The sequence below is a fragment of the Globicephala melas genome, chromosome 6, assembly GCF_963455315.2.
Source record: "Globicephala melas chromosome 6, mGloMel1.2, whole genome shotgun sequence".
NCBI lineage: Eukaryota > Metazoa > Chordata > Mammalia > Artiodactyla > Delphinidae > Globicephala > Globicephala melas.
The window spans coordinates 24,584,719-24,602,960 of record NC_083319.1 but is presented as its reverse complement, the minus strand read 5'-3'; the positions used below and the strand labels follow the sequence as shown (position 1 = coordinate 24,602,960).

General features: G+C 40.7%; 1 protein-coding gene across 2 annotated transcripts in view; it reads right to left on the bottom strand.

Moving 5' to 3' along the window:
• Positions 1–16,734, bottom strand: part of CTNNAL1 (catenin alpha like 1) — a 58,915-nt gene extending 42,181 nt beyond the window's left edge. For both annotated transcript variants that reach the window (XM_030859078.2, XM_030859079.2), the window contains exon 1: positions 16,540–16,734. In XM_030859078.2, coding sequence (XP_030714938.1) covers positions 16,540–16,680 — 141 coding nt within the window. In that variant the 5' untranslated portion in view covers positions 16,681–16,734. The remainder of the gene's footprint in view (positions 1–16,539) is intronic.
• Between the last annotated feature and the right edge of the window lie 1,508 nt (positions 16,735–18,242).

Here is an 18,242-nt window from a genome sequence, read left to right as displayed (position 1 = left end):
TTAGAAGGACCACTATAATCTATGTTTTATACTTCTCTCAGTTTTGTTGCAGACTCAAAGTAAACGAAATACCAAGACCTTTAACACTTGACTCCAGGCCCTGAAATAAAATATAAAAGGTGACAAGTTAAGCTGGTTGAAACAAATACAAATCTTCAAAATGTCCTAGAAAATCAGTACCTGAACTATAGTGACATATGAAAATATTTAAAGAATGTTACATGAAAAATATAAATCCCAAATGGTACATGTCCATTGTGTATAACTTTGAAATGATTTATATAAATATATTAACAAAAAAAATATATATATATATATTAACAAAGACAAGAATAGTGAATTAAGAGAAGAGGAAGGGACTTGCCCTTTGAGTGGCAACTACGTGCCAAGCACTTTATGTGTTATGGTATTAATAATTTAGAGTCAGGAAGGCCTGGGTTTGATCCTTGGCTCTGCCATTACTAACTAAATGACCTAGGGAAATGTACTTAACCTCTCTAAATTTCCTCATCTATAATATTATCGTCCAAATTTTGAAAATTTCCTAGAATCCAGGTCCTGAGGATGCATCACTGAACAAGACTAACACAATCCTGCCCTTATTCTGTTTACAGTCTATCAAAATAACAATAATCCAATTGTACAAAATATATTTGTTGCACACCTATCATATGTCAAACAAAATTCTAGGCAATGATGAAACAGCAATGAACAAGGAAGAAAAGGCCCATATTCTCATGGACCTTACATTCTAGTGGTGTGAGGGGAGACACAATAATTACACACATAGGTTAAAAAAAAATTAATGTAAATGCTATGCAAAATATTAAAATAGGACAATGTGATAGAAAGTATCTGTGTAGCTACCTGAGATTAGTTGATCTTCCTTCTATGAAGGAAGTGGGATTGCTGGATCATATGGTAGTTCTATTTTTTAAATTTTTTGAGGAATCTTCATACTCTTTTCCATAGTGGCTGCACCAACTTACATTCCCACCAACAGTGCACAAGCATTCTCTTTTCTCCACATCCCCACCATCACTTATCTCATCTTTCTGATGACAGTCAATTTTAACAGATGTGAGGTAATATCTCATTGTAGTTTTGACTTGAATTTCCCTGGTGATTGGTGATTTTAAGCATTTTTTCATGTACCTGTTGGCCATCTGTATGTCTTTTGAAAAATGTCTATTCAATTCCTCTGCTCATTTTTAAATCAGATTGTTTGCTGTACAGAAGCTTTTTAGACTGATGTAGTCCAATTTGTCCATTTTTGCTTTTGTTACTTGTGCTTTTGATGTCATATCCCAAAATCATTGCCAAGACCAATGTCAAGGAGATTTTTTCCCTATGTTTTTGTCTAGGAGTTTTATGGCTTTGGGTCTTAATCCATTTCAAGTTAATTTTTGTGAGTGGTATAAGATAAGGGTCCCATTTCATTCTTTTACATGGGATTATCCAGTTTTCCCAAATCATTTATTGAAGAAGCTATCCTTTACCCATTGAGTATTCTTGGCTCCCTTGTCAAATATTAGTTTACTATGTATGCATGGGCTCTGGATTTTGTTCCAGTGGACCATGTGTCTATTTTAATGCCGGTCCCCTACTGTTTAATTACTATAGCTTTGTAGTATAGTTTGAAATCAGGAAGTGTGATGCCTCCAGCTTTTTTCCTGTTTCTCAGGATGTCTTGGCTAGTTGGGGTCTTGGTGCTTCCATACAAATTTCAGGATTGTTTTTCTATTTCTGTTAAAAATGCCATTGCAATTTTGATAGGAATTGCACTGAAGCTATAGATAGCTTTGGGTAGTATGGACATTTTAATACTAATTCTCCTGACCTATGAACATGGCTTATCTTTCCATTTACTTGTGTCTTCTTCAATTTCTTTCATCCAAGTTTTATAGTGTTCAATGTACTGATCTTTCACCTCCTTGGTTAAATTTATTCTTAAGTATTTTATCATTTTTGATGCTATTGTAAATGATACCATTTTATTTCTTTTTCAGATACTTTGTTTTTAGTGTATAGAAACACAACACCAATTTCTGCATGTTGATTTTTTTAGCCTGCGACTTTAGGAATTTGTTTATTAGTTCTGACAGTTTTTTGGTGGAGTCTTTAGGATTTCCTTATATATAAGATCATGTTATCTGCAAATGGAGATAATTTTACTTCTTCCTTTCTGACTTTGATGCCTTTTATGCCTTTTTGTTGCCTGACTGCTCTGGCTAACACTTCCAGTACTATATTGAATAGGAGTGGTGAGAATGGACACCCTTGTCTTGTTCCTAACATTAGAGAAAAAGCTTTCAACATTTCACTGTTGAGAATGATGTTAGCTGTGAGCTTATAATATATGGCCTTTATTATGTTGAGGTACATTCTTTATATACTCAATCATGAAAGAATGTTAAAATTTTGTCAGATGCTTTTTCTGCACGTATTGTGATGATTACATAATTTTTCCTTCATTTTATTAATGTGGTGTATCACATTTATTGATTTGCGTATATTGAACCATCCTTGCAACCCAGGGATAAATCCCACTTGATCATGGTGTATGATCCATTTAATGTGCTACTGAATTCAGTTTGCTAGTATTTTGTTAATAATTTTTGCATCTGTATTCATCAGGGATATTGGCCTATAGTTTTTTGCTGTTGTTGTTTTGGTTTGGTTTTTTCCCTTATAGTGTCCTTATCTGGCTTTGGTATCAGGATAACGCTGGCAGAGACCACACTTTTAAGTACTACATTATAATGCCCCACAAAATCCCACTTGATCATGGTGTATGATCCATTTAATGTGCTACTGAATTCAGTTTGCTAGTATTTTGTTAATAATTTTTGCATCTGTATTCATCAGGGATATTGGCCTATAGTTTTTTGCTGTTGTTGTTTTGGTTTGGTTTTTTCCCTTATAGTGTCCTCATCTGGCTTTGGTATCAGGATAACGCTGGCAGAGACCACACTTTTAAGTACTACATTATAATGCCCCACAAAATCCCAATGAAATAGGTACTAATATCATCCCCATTTCAGAAATGAGAAAACTAGACAGCATGGAGAGTAAGGAAATTAGACATCAAGAAGAGTAGGAGATTTAAGATTTAAATCCAGATACTCTGACTCAAGAGCCTAGCCTCTTCACCACTTAGCCAACCTGACTTCCCTGCCTCTGACTTCTCAACTGACAAGAGGATTAAAGAAAATGATGTGGTATCATATTTAACATAGTACCCAGTTTAAGTACTCAGAGGCATATTATCATTAGCTCTCTTATTTAATCCTTACATACTATTCAAGATAAGAAAACGGAGGCTGAGTGAAATTAAGTACTTGGCTTACACAGCTAAGAAGCGGCCTAGTTTAGAATTTGAACCCAGGTTTATCTGACACCAAAGTCCACCCCATACTCTTTCCTTTAGTGGAGCTTTTCAATCTTCCTGGGTTTTTTGAGTGTTTTTGTTTTTAGGGGGAAAAATACTTTCTTCAAGATAAAATATTACCTAAAATTACTAGGTAGTCCATCAAAGAAGTGTTTCTATGGTTGAATTTTGAGGATAACTATGGGTTATGGGAAGCAGGGAAACAAATATGAATACTATGAGCACCAGCTTAGTCCTTCTCCACACCTGATACATCCTAGGGAACTCTTAGTATCACCTGGAGAACAGAGAACTTGACCACCACTGACTGTTCCAAACAACCATGTTGGAAGAAACTCTGGAGAAAAGAAGTTTAAGTTGTTTTTATTAAATCCTTTATAAAGTTTAGACTTTTCAATTGTAAAGAAAAGATCCTGCAATTAGGCTAAAATACCAACTATTGTTCACTTCTGAAACACACATTTTGCTTTCACTACAAGCATCCTCCCCAGTGCATAATTAGGTGTGGCTATTTTCCTTTTACTCAAAGCACTCTGCAAAATATTCAGTCCAAATACAGGTATGCATTTCAAATTGAATTTGGAGAAGCCAAGTCAATTTATAAAATTTCTTATTAAAAGGTCTATGTATGGGACTTCCCTGGTGGCGCAGTAGCTAAGAATCCACCTGCCAATGCAGGGGACACAGGTTCAAGCCCTGGTCCGGCTTGACCACAACAACTGAGCCTACGCTCTAAAGCCCGCAAGCCACAACTACTGAGCCCACGTGCCACAACTACTGAAGCCCGTGCACCTAGAGCCCGTGCTCTGCAACAAGAGAAGCCACCACAATGAAAAGCTCGCATGCCACAACGAAGAGTAGCCCCTGCTCACCGCAACTAGAGAAAGCCCGCACACAGCAATGAAGACCCAACACAGCCAAAAATAAATAAATAAAATAAATAAATTTATACACAAAAAAAGGTCTATATATGTCCTAAAATTATTTTCAAACTTTTTAAAAGGGAGATCCAAAAAGTTATACATGTTAATTGTTTTTAAAAACGGGAAGGGGTAATATAGGAAAGCCCTAAGAAATAAAAGTGACCCATAATCCCACTACCTTGTAAGCAACTTGGCATAGTTCTTTTCAGTCTTGCTTTCTACATAGACATACTTAAACACAGTTTAACAAAAGTGAGGCCAAACTTCCATTTCCTTATCAAGCAAAAAATAAAACTAGTTAACATTTAACATTAAGCACAACAGCAAAGGCTATCTGATGTGCTTTACATGTACTGATTCAATCAATGCTTACATCTCTGTGAGGTAGATACTGTTACTACCCTCATCTTACAGATTAAAAACCTGAAATTTGAAAAGGTTAAGAATTTTCCCAAGGTCACAAAGGCAGTAAGTTGCCTCTCAGTCGCTACACAGCCTCTTTCCTCCCAGGATTACGTTAAGAATCAGGGGAGGCGTGGCAAGTCCCATGGCTGAGTGCTCCCAGAGCTGGGGCCTGCTCCCCACATATGCCTGAAGGAGCTGCAGGGGCCATGGGCATAGGCAGAGAACCTTGCAGGATCTTACTTCCCAGGCCGGAGGTTGGGCCCAAGCTCCTATGGCGGGGGCTCCAAGTCCAAACCGCTGGACTAACAGAGAACCTCAGAGCCCAGGGAATGTCAATCGGAGTGAAGCCTCCCAAAGGTCCTCATCTCAGCACCAAGACCCAGCTCAATCTAACTGCCTGCAAACTCCAGTGCTGGATGTCTCAGGTCAAACAACCAGTAAGACAGGAACACAGCACCACCCATCAAAAAAAAAAAAAAAGAAAGAAAAGAAATGACCAAAAAAATATGTTACAGACAAAGGAGCAAGGTAAAAACCTACAAGACCAAATAAATGAAGACGAAATAGGGAACCTACCTGAAAAAGAATTCAGAGTAATGATAGTAAAGATGATCCAAAATCTTGGAAACAGAATGGAGAAAATACAAGAAACATTTAACAAGTATCTAAAAGAACTAAAGAGCAAACAATGATGAACAACACAATTACTGAAATTAAAAATATTCTAGAAGGAATAAATAGCAGAATAACTAGGGCAGAAGAACAGATAAGTGAGCTGGAAGATAAAATGGTGGAAATAACTGCCAGGGAGCAGAATAAAGAAAAAGAATGAAAAGAATTGAGGACAGTCTCAGAGACATTTGAGACAATATTAAATGTACCAACATTAGAATTATAGGGGTCCCAGAAGAAGAAGAGAGGGCTTCCCTGGTGGCACAGTGGTTGAGAGTCCGCCTGCCGATGCAGGGGATGCGAGTTCGTGCACTGGTCCGGGAAGATCCCACATGCCGCGGAGCGGCTAGGCTCGTGAGCCATGGCCGCTGAGTCTGCGCGTCCAGAGCCTGTGCTCTGCAATGGGTGAGGCCACAACAGTGAGAGGCCCGCATACCGCAAAAAAAGAAGAAGAAGAAGAGAAATAGAAAGGGTCTGAGAAAATATCGGAAGAGATTATAGTCAAAAACTTCCCTAACATGGGAAAGGAAATAGTCAATCAAGTCCAGGAAGCACAGGGAGTCCAATACAGAATAAATGCACAGAGAAACACACCAAGACACATATTAATCAAACTATCAAAAATTAAATACAAAGAAAAAATATCAAAAGCAGCAAGGGAAAAGCAACAAATAACATACAAGGGAATCCCCATAAGGTTATCAGTTGATTTTTCAGCATAAACTCTGTAAACCAGAAGGGATGACAGGACATATTTAAAGTGATGAAAGGGAAAAACCTACAACCAAGATTACTCTACCCAGCAAGGATCTCATTCAGATTCGATCGAGAAATTAAAACCTTTACAGACAAGCAAAAGTTAAGAGAATTCAGTAACACCAAACCAGCTTTACAACAAATGCTAAAGGAACTTCTCTAGCCAGGAAACACAAGAGAAGGAAAAGACCTACAAAAGCAAACCTGAAACAATTAAGAAAATGGTAACAGGAACATACATATCAATAATTACCTTAAATGTAAATGGATTAAATGCTCCAACCAAAAGACACAGACTGGCTGAATGGATACAAAAACAAGACCCGTACATATGCTGTTTACAAGAGACCCACTTCAGACCTAGGGACACATACAGACTGAAAGTGAGGGGATGGAAAAAGATATTCCATGCAAATGGAAATCGAAAGAAAGCTGGAATAGCAATTCTCGTATCAGACAAAATAGACTTTAATATAAAGACTATTACAAGAGACAAAGAAGGACACTACATAATGATCAAGGGATCAATCCAAGAAGAAGATAAAACGATTGTAAATATTTATGCACCCAACACAGGAGTACCTCAATACATAAGGCAAATGTTAACAGTCATAAAAGGGGAAATTGACAGTAACACAACAAAGGTAGGGGACTTTAACACTCCACTTTCACCAATGGCCAGATCATCCAAAATGAAAATAAATAAGGAAACACAAGCTTAAATGGCACATTAAACAAGATGGACTCAATTGATATTTATAGGACATTCCAACCAAAAGAAACAGAATATATTTTCTTCTGAAGTGCTCATGGAACATTCTCCAGGATAGACCATATCTTGGGTCACAAATCAAGCCTTGGTAAATTTAAGAAAACTGAAATCATATCAAGTATCTTTTCTGACCACAACGCTATGAGACTAGGTATCAATTACAGGAAAAAATCTGTAGAAAATACAAATACATGAAGGCTAAACAATAGGCTACTAAATAACCAAGAGATCACTGAAGAAATCAAAGAGGAAATCAAAAAATACCTAGAAACAAATGACAACGAAAACACAACAACCCAAAACCTATGGGACACAGCAAAAGCAGTTCTAAGCGGGAAGTACAATCCTACCTCAAGAAACAAGAAACATCCCAAATAAACAACCTAATCTTACACCTAAAGCATTAGATAAAGAAGAACAAAAAAAAACCCCCAAAGTTAGCAGAAGGAAAGAAATCATAAAGATCATATCAGAAATAAGTGAAAAAGAAATGAAAGAAACAATAGCAAATATCAATAAAACTAAAAGCTGGTTCTTTGAGAAGATAAACAAGATTGATAGACCATTAGCAAGACTAATCAAGAAAAAAAGGGAGAAGAATCAAATCAACAGAATTAGAAATGAGAAAGAAGAAGTAACAACTGACACTACAGAAATACAAAGGATCATGAGAGACTACTACAAGCAACTATATGCCAATAAAATGGACAACCTGGAAAAAATGGACAAATTCTTAGAAAAACACAACCTTCCGAGACTGAACCAGGAAGAAATAGAAAATATAAACAGACCAATCACAAGCACTGAAATTGAAACTGTGATTAAAAATCTTCCTACAAACAAAAGCCCAAGACGAGAGGGCTTCACAGGCAAATTCTATCAAACATTTACAGAAGAGCTAACACCTATCCTTCTAAAACTCTTCCAAAATATAGCAGAGGGAGATGGAGAAAACTATAAGACATTGATGAAAGAAGTTAAAGATGATACAAACAGATGGAGAGATATACCATGTTCTTGGATTGGAAGAATCAACATAGTGAAAATGACCATATTACCCAAAGCAATCTACAGATTCAATGCAATCCCCATCAAACTACCAATGGCATTTTTCACAGAACTAGAACAAAAAATTGCACAATTGGTATGGAAACACAAAAGACCCCGAATAGCCAAAGCAATCGTTTTTGCGGTACGCGGGCCTCTCACTGTTGTGGCCTCTCCCGTTGTGGAGCACAGGCTCCGGACGCACAGGCTCAGCAGCCATGGCTCACAGGCCCAGCTGCGGTGGGATCCTCCTGGACCAGGGCACGAACCTGTGTCCCCTGCATCGGCAGGTGGACTCTCAACCACTGCGCCACCAGGGAAGCCCCGCCAAAGCAATCTTGAGAAAGAAAAACGGAGCCAGAGGAATTCAGACTATACTACAAAGCTACAGTAATCAAGACAGTATAGTACTGGCACAAAAACAGAAATATAGATCAATGGAACAGGATAGAAAACCCAGAGATAAACCCAGGCACATATGGTCACCTTATCTTTGATAAAGGAGGTAAGAATATACAATGGAGAAAAGACAGACTCTTCAGTAAGTGGTGCTGGGAAAACTGGACAGCTACATGTAAAAGAATGAAATTAGAACACTTCCTAACACCATACACAAAAATAAACTCAAAATGGATTAAAGACCTAAATGTAAGGCCAGACACTATCAAACTCCTAGAGCAAAACATAGGCAGAACACTCTATGACATAAATCACAGCAAGATCCAGTTTGACCCATCTCCTAGAGAAATGGAAATAAAAATAAACAAATGGGGCCTAATGAAACTTAAAAGCTTTTGCACAGCAAAGGAAACCATAAACAAGATCAAAAGACAACCCTCAGAATGGGAGAAAATATTTGCAAATGAAGCAACTGACAAAGGATTAACCTCCAAAATTTACAAGCAGCTCATGCAGCTCAATAACAAAAAAACAAACAACCCAATCCAAAAATGGGCAGAAGACCTTATTAGATATTTCTCCAAAGAAGATAATACAGATTGCCAACAAACACATGAAAGAATGCTCAACATCACTAATCATTAGAGAAATGCAAATCAAAACTACAATGAGATATCATCTCACACAGGTCAGAATGGCCATCATCAAAAAATCTAGAAACAATAAATGCTGGAGAGGGTGTGGAGAAAAGGGAACTCCCTTGCACTGTTGATGGGAAGGTAAATTGATACAGCCACTATGGAGAACGGTATGGAGTTGCCTTAAAAAACTAAAAATAGAACTATCATATGACCCAGCAATCCCACTACTGGGCATATACCCTGAGAAAACCATAATTCAAAAAGAGTCATGTACCACAATGTTCATTGCAGCTCTATTTACAATAGCCAGGACATGGAAGCAACCTAAGTGCCCATCAACAGATGAATGGATAAAGAAGATGTGGCACATATATACAATGGAATATTACTCAGCCATAAAAAAAATGAAACTGAGTTATTTGTAGTGAGTTGGATGGACCCAGAGTCTGTCATACAGAGTGAAGTAAGTCAGAAAGAGAAAAACAAATACCATATGCTAACACATATATATGGAATCTTAAAAAAAAAATGGTTCTGATGAACCTAGGGGCAGGACAGGAATAAAGGCACAGACATAGAGAATGGACTTGAGGATATGGGGAGGGGGAAGGGTAAGCTGGGATGAAGTGAGAGAGTGGCACTGACTTACATACACTACCAAATGTAAAACAGACAGCTAGTGGGAAGCAGCGGCATAGCACAGGGAGATCAGCTCGGTGCTTTGTGACCACCTAGAGGGGTGGGATAGGGAGGGTGGGAGGGAGATGCAAGAGGGAGGGGATATGGGTATATATGTATGCATATAGCTGATTCACTCTGTTATACAGCAGAAACTAACACAACATTGTAAAGCAATTATACTCCAATAAAGACGTTAAAAAAAAAATCAGGAGACTGACAGCTGGTAAAATTGCCTTGAATGTGCCAAATAAAATTTTAGCTATTATTCTGCAAAAATAGGAGGCATATTAAATTGGGAGTCACAACCTAGAGTTGCCCTAACACCAGAGTGTAGAGAATGTCTGAATGAACTGGAAAAGAGGGCAGAGAAGGTATCCCATGGGGAAGAAAGAGGATCTGATATATTGAAGAACTCTCCTGTGGAATAAAAGAGTAAGAACCCAGACCTGCTTGATACCTTCTAACAAAGGGTGTCAAGAAGTTCTCATCGCCAACAAAGTATAGCCTAGCAGTTAAGAGCATGAATTCTGGCGTCACTCTGCCTGGGTTTGAGTTCTGGCTCTGTCATATGATTATATAGCAAGTTATCTAACCTTTCTGTGACTCAGTGTTCTCATCTGTAAAAACAGGAGTAATAATAGTACCCATCTCATAAGGTCATTGTGGAGAATAAATTAGTATATGTAAATAAAGTACTTAGAACAGTGTCTGGTATTTAGTAAGCATTACATAATGATTAGATATTGCCCTTTTCACATTTCTAGAATCTCTGTTCTTTCCTCTTGTTTGTGATGTTATTCTTATTTTCTAGAATAACTGACAGTAATCTCTTGATTGAAATGGATTATCTTAGTTTACTTATTTTGTGGGAAGATAAGAAAGCAAGTGAAGACCCAGGGAGAAAAAAAAAAAAAATGGTAGGCCAGATAAAAGAACAAAGCTTTATTTAATTCCCTGGGACCTGAAAAACAAGGGAGTCAGCCCAGGAGAGAGAAGTTCATCCCTGGGCTTAACTCATTAGTAAATTCTCAAAATTATTAGATAGAAAAATCAGCTAATCAGCTATCACAACCAGTATAGAAGAAAACACACCAAATCATGAGGGGTCTTTAAAAGCAGGAAAAAGGGCACTTTCACTCTCTTTATACACTATTTATGTGTTTTTCCTTTGCAATTAAAAACACATATATTCACATACGCAAATCAGCAGAGTCCCATATGTATTCATCTCCAACTTAGTGAGACAAAGATCCTAAGAAGCTTCCAGGACAATGCAGAGAGAAATGGGAAGACAGGGGAGCTACCCTGGAGATTAATTAAAGGGTCTGTATTACAGTGAGTGAAGTAAATCTATCACAGACAGGAAAAGACTAGTGGGTGGTAGAATAACATTCCACACCAGGGTGGAGCTGTGTGGCAGATATCCCTCTTCCCTTCCTTGGATAAAAGCATTGTAAGACTGGGAGTGGGAATTTTGACAGGAAGAATAAAGTGATTATTAAAGAAGGTGGGGAGTTGCTCTGTAGAAAATGTGCTTGTGACTTAGCCCAGGGCTTTTAAAAAATCATCTGAATTAGGAAATATACAACAAATGAGTGTATAGAACAGGTATGTATACCATTTAAAGAAATGAAAGGAAGACAGAACAAACCTACCACCAAGCTTAAGAAAACATTAGCAGCACCTCTGACAACCCATGCGCCCTGGGGGCCCCTCCCTTTCTACATCACCCCCTCATCCCCCGCCCCAGAGGAAACCACTGCTCTGATTTTGTGCTCATCATTCCCTTATTATAACTATTGCACATGTTATATCCTTAAATGATGTATGGTTTTGTTTTGCCTGTTTTGAACCTTTAATTTTTTTCCCTTAACATTATGCTTTTGAGATTCATCCATATTGATAATTATAGCTATGGTTTATTCATTTCACTGCTGCATGGTATCTCGTATGAACTTAGCACATTTTATTTAAACATCCTACTGCTAAAAGATGTTTGGGTAGTTTCCAGTTTGGAGCCATTAGAAGTAAAAAGACTATCAACATTCCAATCTATGTCTCTAATACACGTGCAGGATTTTCTCTAGGGGTATGGATTTAACAGTGAAATTCCTGGGCCTTAGGTAATACCCACTTTGAACTTTATTACATCAAACTGGTTTCCAAAATTGTTGTACTATTGACATTTCCATCAACTCCACATTCCTCACCAACACTTGTTCTCACTGCAGCTTTAACTTATACTTCACTGACTTCTAATAAAGTTGAGCATCTTTTCACATATCTTTTAGACATCTGTTTCCTCTTCTACAAGATGAGTATTCATTTTACCAATTTTTAATGGGTAATCTTATTTTTGATTCATTGGAGTCCTTTATTTATCCTGGGTGCTACCAATCATTTGTTGGTTATTTGTGTTGCAATCATATTCTCCCACTTTAAGGCTTATCCTTTCAACTCTGATGAACAAAGATTCTCCTTTCTTTTTTTTATTTATTATATTTTTACTTTTGGTTGCATTGGGTTTTTGCTGCAGTGCGCGGGCTTCTCATTGTGGTGGCTTCTCTTGTTGTGGCGCATGGGTTTAGGTGGTCCGCAGCATGTGGGATCTTCCCAGATCAGGGCTCAAACCCGTGTCCCCTGCATTGGCAGGCAGATTCTTAACCACTGTGCCAACAGGGAAGTCCAATTCTCCATTTTAATGGAGCAAATGTATTAATTTTTGCTTAGGGTTTATACTTTCAGTGTATTAAGAAATCTTTTCCCACCGTGAGGTGGTGAAGATATTGACCAATTTTTTTCCCTAAAAGTGTTTTAAGTTTTTTCCTTTCATATTGATATTTTTAATCCATTTGGAATTGGGATTCAATATCATGTGTTTCTATTCAGATAACCAATTGTTCCCATTTTTTAAAAAGTTCTTCCTTTCCCCACTGACGAGCAGTGCCAATTCTGTGAATTATCAAGTTTCTGTATACGTGTGGATCTGTTTCTAGATTCTCTATTCTGTTTCACTAGTCTATTTGTCCATCTCTGTTCTTAGACCCACATTGTCTTAACACTCTAGCTTTATAATAAGACTTGAAATCTGGTAGAGCAAGTCCACCCACCTTGTTTCTCTTCTGGCTATTCTTGGCTATTTGCTCTTTCATACAAATTTTAGAATTACTTTTATCAAATTCTACTAAAAAAAATCCTGTTGAAATTTTCATTGGAATTGCATTAAATTTACATATCAATAGGGGAAATTGATATGTAAATAATATCAAGTCAATCTAGCCAGGAGCATGGTACTTTTCTCCCATTATTTAGCTCTACTTTGGCTTTCCATAAAATTTTTAAATTTTCTTCATGAAGTTTGGCCTCTCTTTTGTTATACACATATATACACATATTTTGCTGTCAGTTTTATTCTAACTGGTATCATGTTTTAGGACGACTTTTCTGTTATTAATGTAGAAAGAAAAGCAGTTGACTTTAGAAGCCTACATTCAATGAACTTACTAAACTTCCTAACTTTTATAATTTATTTGTAGACTCCAGTTTTCTATGTAGATAATTATATTTTGATTTTTCCTTTCCTACCTTTATACCTTTCGCTTCTTGTCTTGTTCCACTGGTTACGATTTACAGTACAATTGAATAGAAGCTATGAGAGCAGATATCCCTCCTCTTGCTTCTAGTTTAAAGGAAATGTTTTTGGATTTTTTTGTTTGTTTGTTTTTGTTTTTTTTGCGGTACGCGGGCCTCTCATTGCAGAGCACAGGCTCCGGACGCTCAGCGGCCATGGCTCACGGGCCCAGCTGCTCCACGGCATGTGGGATCTTCCCAGACCAGGGCACGAACCCGTGTCCCCTGCATCGACAGGCGGGCTCTCAACCACTGCGCCACCAGGGAAGCCCCGGAAATGTTTATTTTAAATTTGACTTGTTGCTGTGATGTTAACTATAGGTTTTCTGTAGGTACTCTTTATCAGGTTAAGGAAGTTTTCTTCTATTACTAGTTTACTATGTGTTCCTTATCATGAGTAGAAGTTGAATTTAACTGAAGCTATTCTGCATCTGTTGCTAAGAACATGGATCTCTTCTAATATGTAAATGCAGAAAATTGTATATATATATTTGTCTAATACTGATGCTGCATTCCTAAAATAAGGCCATTGAACCCAGAACTTTTTACCTGGAGAGTCAGAAGAGGTTAAATGATATCAGAGTAGAAACTCTGCTTAAAACTGACTAAGTGGTACAAGGCTAGCCCTACTTGTTCACCTCAAGACCCTGTCTCCTCGATGGCATTGTTGCTGACTCATCCACACCTGCTCTGAGCTCTTAGAGCATTTACTACGGATGATGTTCATCTGACACTTGCCATGTGCTATTCTGTACCTGCCCCGTCTCCCAACTAGAATACAAGTCCCACAGAGTAGCAACTAGAAAGCTTACAACAAATGCTTGCCTGAAAAGCTTAAACTTATTCTTGTGGATATGGTGGTAAAACATGAGTTGGATAATAATGCCGTATCCTTAGAAAATAAGACTCCTGGACATGAGTTTTCCAGAGAGCTGCACTTTAATCCACTAACACTCACTAAAACTTAAAAATCATTCTAAGCTGTATTTCACACTTAACTGCTTTGTGAGTGTTCTGGCCATGCTTTATACATGTCTTGATTTTAAGCATAAGTTAACTTTTTTGTTGTTGAGTACAGTTAATCATTAGGAATATCAGTTACAATAATGCTAAAGATACAGCTGTGGACACATACTGTGTGGAATGCAGAACCTCAGCTATGGCCCTGAATGAGTCTTTAACAGGGAAGGAAAAGAAAAAAAAAAAAAGCTGGCATTTTCCCCCTTTGGCATTGACCTCTAGTTAACTCTCGGCAGCCAATTCACGTTTCCTCCTCCACTCTCCTACTCTCTCCACCCTCTCTTACCCCAGAATTACACAATGCAGAACTCTAGGATACATTTTTAGCAGTGATACTGTGAAAAGTTACCATTTCTCCAGATTACAACAACCTTCCAGCTTGTTTTTCCACTGTGGACTCTCTTCTCTGTACCTACTACTGGCTGATCTCATCACCGCCCCTAATCTCTAGGGAGAACAAATATGGTGTAGCTAACAGCACAGACTCTGGGACCAGGCTGCCTGGATTCAAACTCCAGTTCGACATTTACAGGTGCAAGTCCCACTACAAGTCACTTAACCTCATTATTCCTCAGTTTCCTCATTCATATGATGAGAATAAACATATCTCTACCTCACAAGATTGTTATGAGAATTAAATGAATTAATATGTATAAAGTGCTTAGAACACGGCCTAGCGCATAGTAAGCATTATATCTGGATTGTTAAAAAAAAGAAAAATGGATAAAATACCACTCTCTTAACTCTCTCTCTTAAAACTACTCCAGTATTTTTCATTTTGTGTTGTGGTTGTGTTGGTGGTGGTAGTGGTATTCTTTTGTGGGAGGGGCAGTGCAGACATCACTAACTAATCCTCAACTCATCCCACCTGTCAGTGCTTCTTTCAGACCTGGAAGGGAAGGAGGATGGGGAGTGTCAAGGTTATTCATTCACTGTTCTGTTAGCCAGGCTAAAATGAGCACAGGTGAAGAAAATGGGGCTGTTTATTTAATCAGCATAACAGGAATCTAGGGACATGTACCACTGCTGTTTTCAAATATCTGCAGGGCTGGGATGGAGAACAGATAGCATTGGAAATTCTATGCAATAGCTACAGGCTCCCCATCACTGAGCATGTTAAAGCAGGGGACTGGTGACCAGGTGTGAAGGATGCTGTAAGAATTTTTAAATTTAGCATCAGATAACCTTTAAGATTCCTTCTACCTGTAAAATCTTGGCAATGCTAACGTGAAGCATCAAGATGTTAACAGTCTTGTTGTGAGTCACACCTGCAACGAGCTCCTGAAGGCACAGAATTCTTCACTTCCCACAGTGCTTAGCACATCACAACAGATCTAGGTGAGGAATTCCAGCCCGGAGGCTGCGTAAACTCGGCTCACAGTAACAAAAACTTCTCTAAAGCTATGCGCATCAATTAGCTGATTCCAGACTTCTGTTGGGACCAATAAATTCAATAAAGCATACATTCCCAAATGGGATTTGGCAAAAAGATGTGTACCCGAATTAACTATCAGACGGTCCTTCACTTCACCCTTCCGAGGCCGGACAAAAGCCAGCTGAAGTGAGCAGACAGGTTAAGGTGAAGGGGCCGGGTGGCCCGGGGTGAACGGGCGACTGGCGAGCCGACTCACACTCCGGGGAAAGGGACAAAGGCCTAGGGGAGAGGAGAGCACGCTGGACTTGGAGGCCGGCAGCAACGCCCCAGCCAGACTGGCCACGGTCCGGGTTTGGACTGGAGGTGCAAAGGTGTGCGGGCAGTGGGTTAAAGAGCGGCAGCGAGGAGGGCCCCTAAGCTCCAGCGGAGCCCCCGCGGGGGTCCCCTCTGCCCCCGGGGAGCTGGCCTCGGGGAGCCGAGGGCTACCGGTGCTGCAGCCCCGAGGAGGATCCTGTGGGGAGGCAGGGCGGCGCACCTGTGGCCGGCACTCAGGTCCGCACGGGGCTCCCCGCCCCGCAGCCTCCGCTGCTGCTCAGCCCACTTGGCCCCGCAGCCGGATTTCGGATGGTCTCTACTCCCGCCGCCTCAACCAAGGCCAGTCCTCAAGCCCCAGACAGGCGGTCCGACACTGACGCCGGAGTCCTGGTGCGGAATGTGGGGCAGCGGCTGCCTCCCGCCCAGCCCGGCCCCTGCCGCGAGAGCGACCGCCGCCATCGCGGGCCGCGGCCGGAGGGAGACGCAGGGGCCGCGCGCGCGCGCCGCTTTACCTGAGAAACCAGCGGGAGCAGCGTCTGCTCCACTGAGCGAGTTTTGATCTCGAGTCCGGAGTCGAAGGCGAGGCCAAACGGGCCGGAGCTGTGCACTGCCCCGGCGGCGGCACCGCCGGCCGGGCCCGGAGAGGCGGCCATGGCCCTCAGCCCGTCGCGGAGCCCGGACGCCGTGCCGCTGCGGACCCGCCGCCACTCGCCAGCCTGCTTGCGCTCCGCAGCTGCGATGCACCCGCGCCGCCCGAGGCGCCACCCCGCCGGGCCCGCCCCCAGCACGGGCCCGCCCACTCTCCGCCTCCAAGCGCCCCAGTCTGGAGTCCGCCCTGCAGCCCCACCCCCTAACCCTGGCCCCGCCCCTTCTGTCCTCTGTCCCCGATCCCCATCCTGTCTGTCTCAGATCATTCCTTAGTGGGTTCCGCACACGTCTCGCCCCCTCTAGAACAGAGAAACAAGATACCTGAGGGCGTTCCACGGCCACGTGGCCTCTTACCAGGGCAAAGACATCCATGCCCAGCGAAGCTTCCCATGCTCCCCAGTAGTGGCTCGTCCTAACTCCGATTTCCCCGCGATTACTGGAAGCTGCGCTGGGATTGAAACTAACTGGTAGACCGGGACCAGAGTCAAGCCTATAGGGAAGGGCTTTTACCGTAAGACGGGAATTCTACAGGTTATAGTCTTTCTGGAGCTTCTCGAGAAGGTCCCATTTCCCCCTTCCACCCTGCTCTTTTCCTAACCGTATCTTTCTCACAATTTCAGCTGGACTGAAGATGAAACTTTTGATAATGCAATCATTTAAGGAGTATCTGGGTACCCGGCAAGAAAACACTGATTTGGGTATCTTCAGGCTACTGTTCAGAATTACTCTTCAAAAGGAAATTAAATAGAACATATGGAAAAACTTCACCTCTGCTCAACACTATTACTTTTTAAAACTACTTTTGCCCTCATGCCTAGCGCAGAGCAGTTTCTCAACAGCTGTTCAGTAACTGAAGATCAGTAGTGTGTAACTCTGACTAAACTCACTTAAGGGTAAGGCTAAGAATCAAGGAGCCCCTGTGTGATGGAGATGGGAGAACTGGACACCTGTGACCCTAAAGTTTCCAGAAGCAAACCCAGGGGAGGCTGACAGAAGCACACACCCTGTGAAAGGGTCCTAGGCTTACGCAACAGACTGAGAAGCATGAAGAAATATTTTGTGAACTAGCATATTTGCCAATAAGAAACTATCAAGAGTAGAAAACAATCTGAATCTGAGGCTGGCTAGCCCACCCCTTACACCTTTGCCAGGATCATTTTCTCCATCTATAACGTCAGATTGATGAGCTGAATACCACACCAGCTCGAGGTGTCAGAAAGCTCTTTCCCAAGCACTGTTGAGATGTGTTTTAAAATACCTCCATTTGGGGTTCAGCTCCATCTGCTACTGCTGCATAGATTATCTTTGCTATTGAAGATAGCCATACCTTAGGTATGTTTTCTTCATGCAAAACATGTGGTTCTTTTATCCAACTTTCTTTTCATTTTTGTTTTTTTGTTGTTGTTGTTGTTGTTTTGAGGTACACGGGCCTCTCACTGCTGTGGCCTCTCCCGTTGTGGAGCACAGGGTCCGGACGCGCGGGCTCAGCGGCCATGGCTCACGGGCCCAGCTGCTCCGCGGCATGTGGGATCTTCCCGGACTGGGACACAAACCCGCGTGCCCTGCA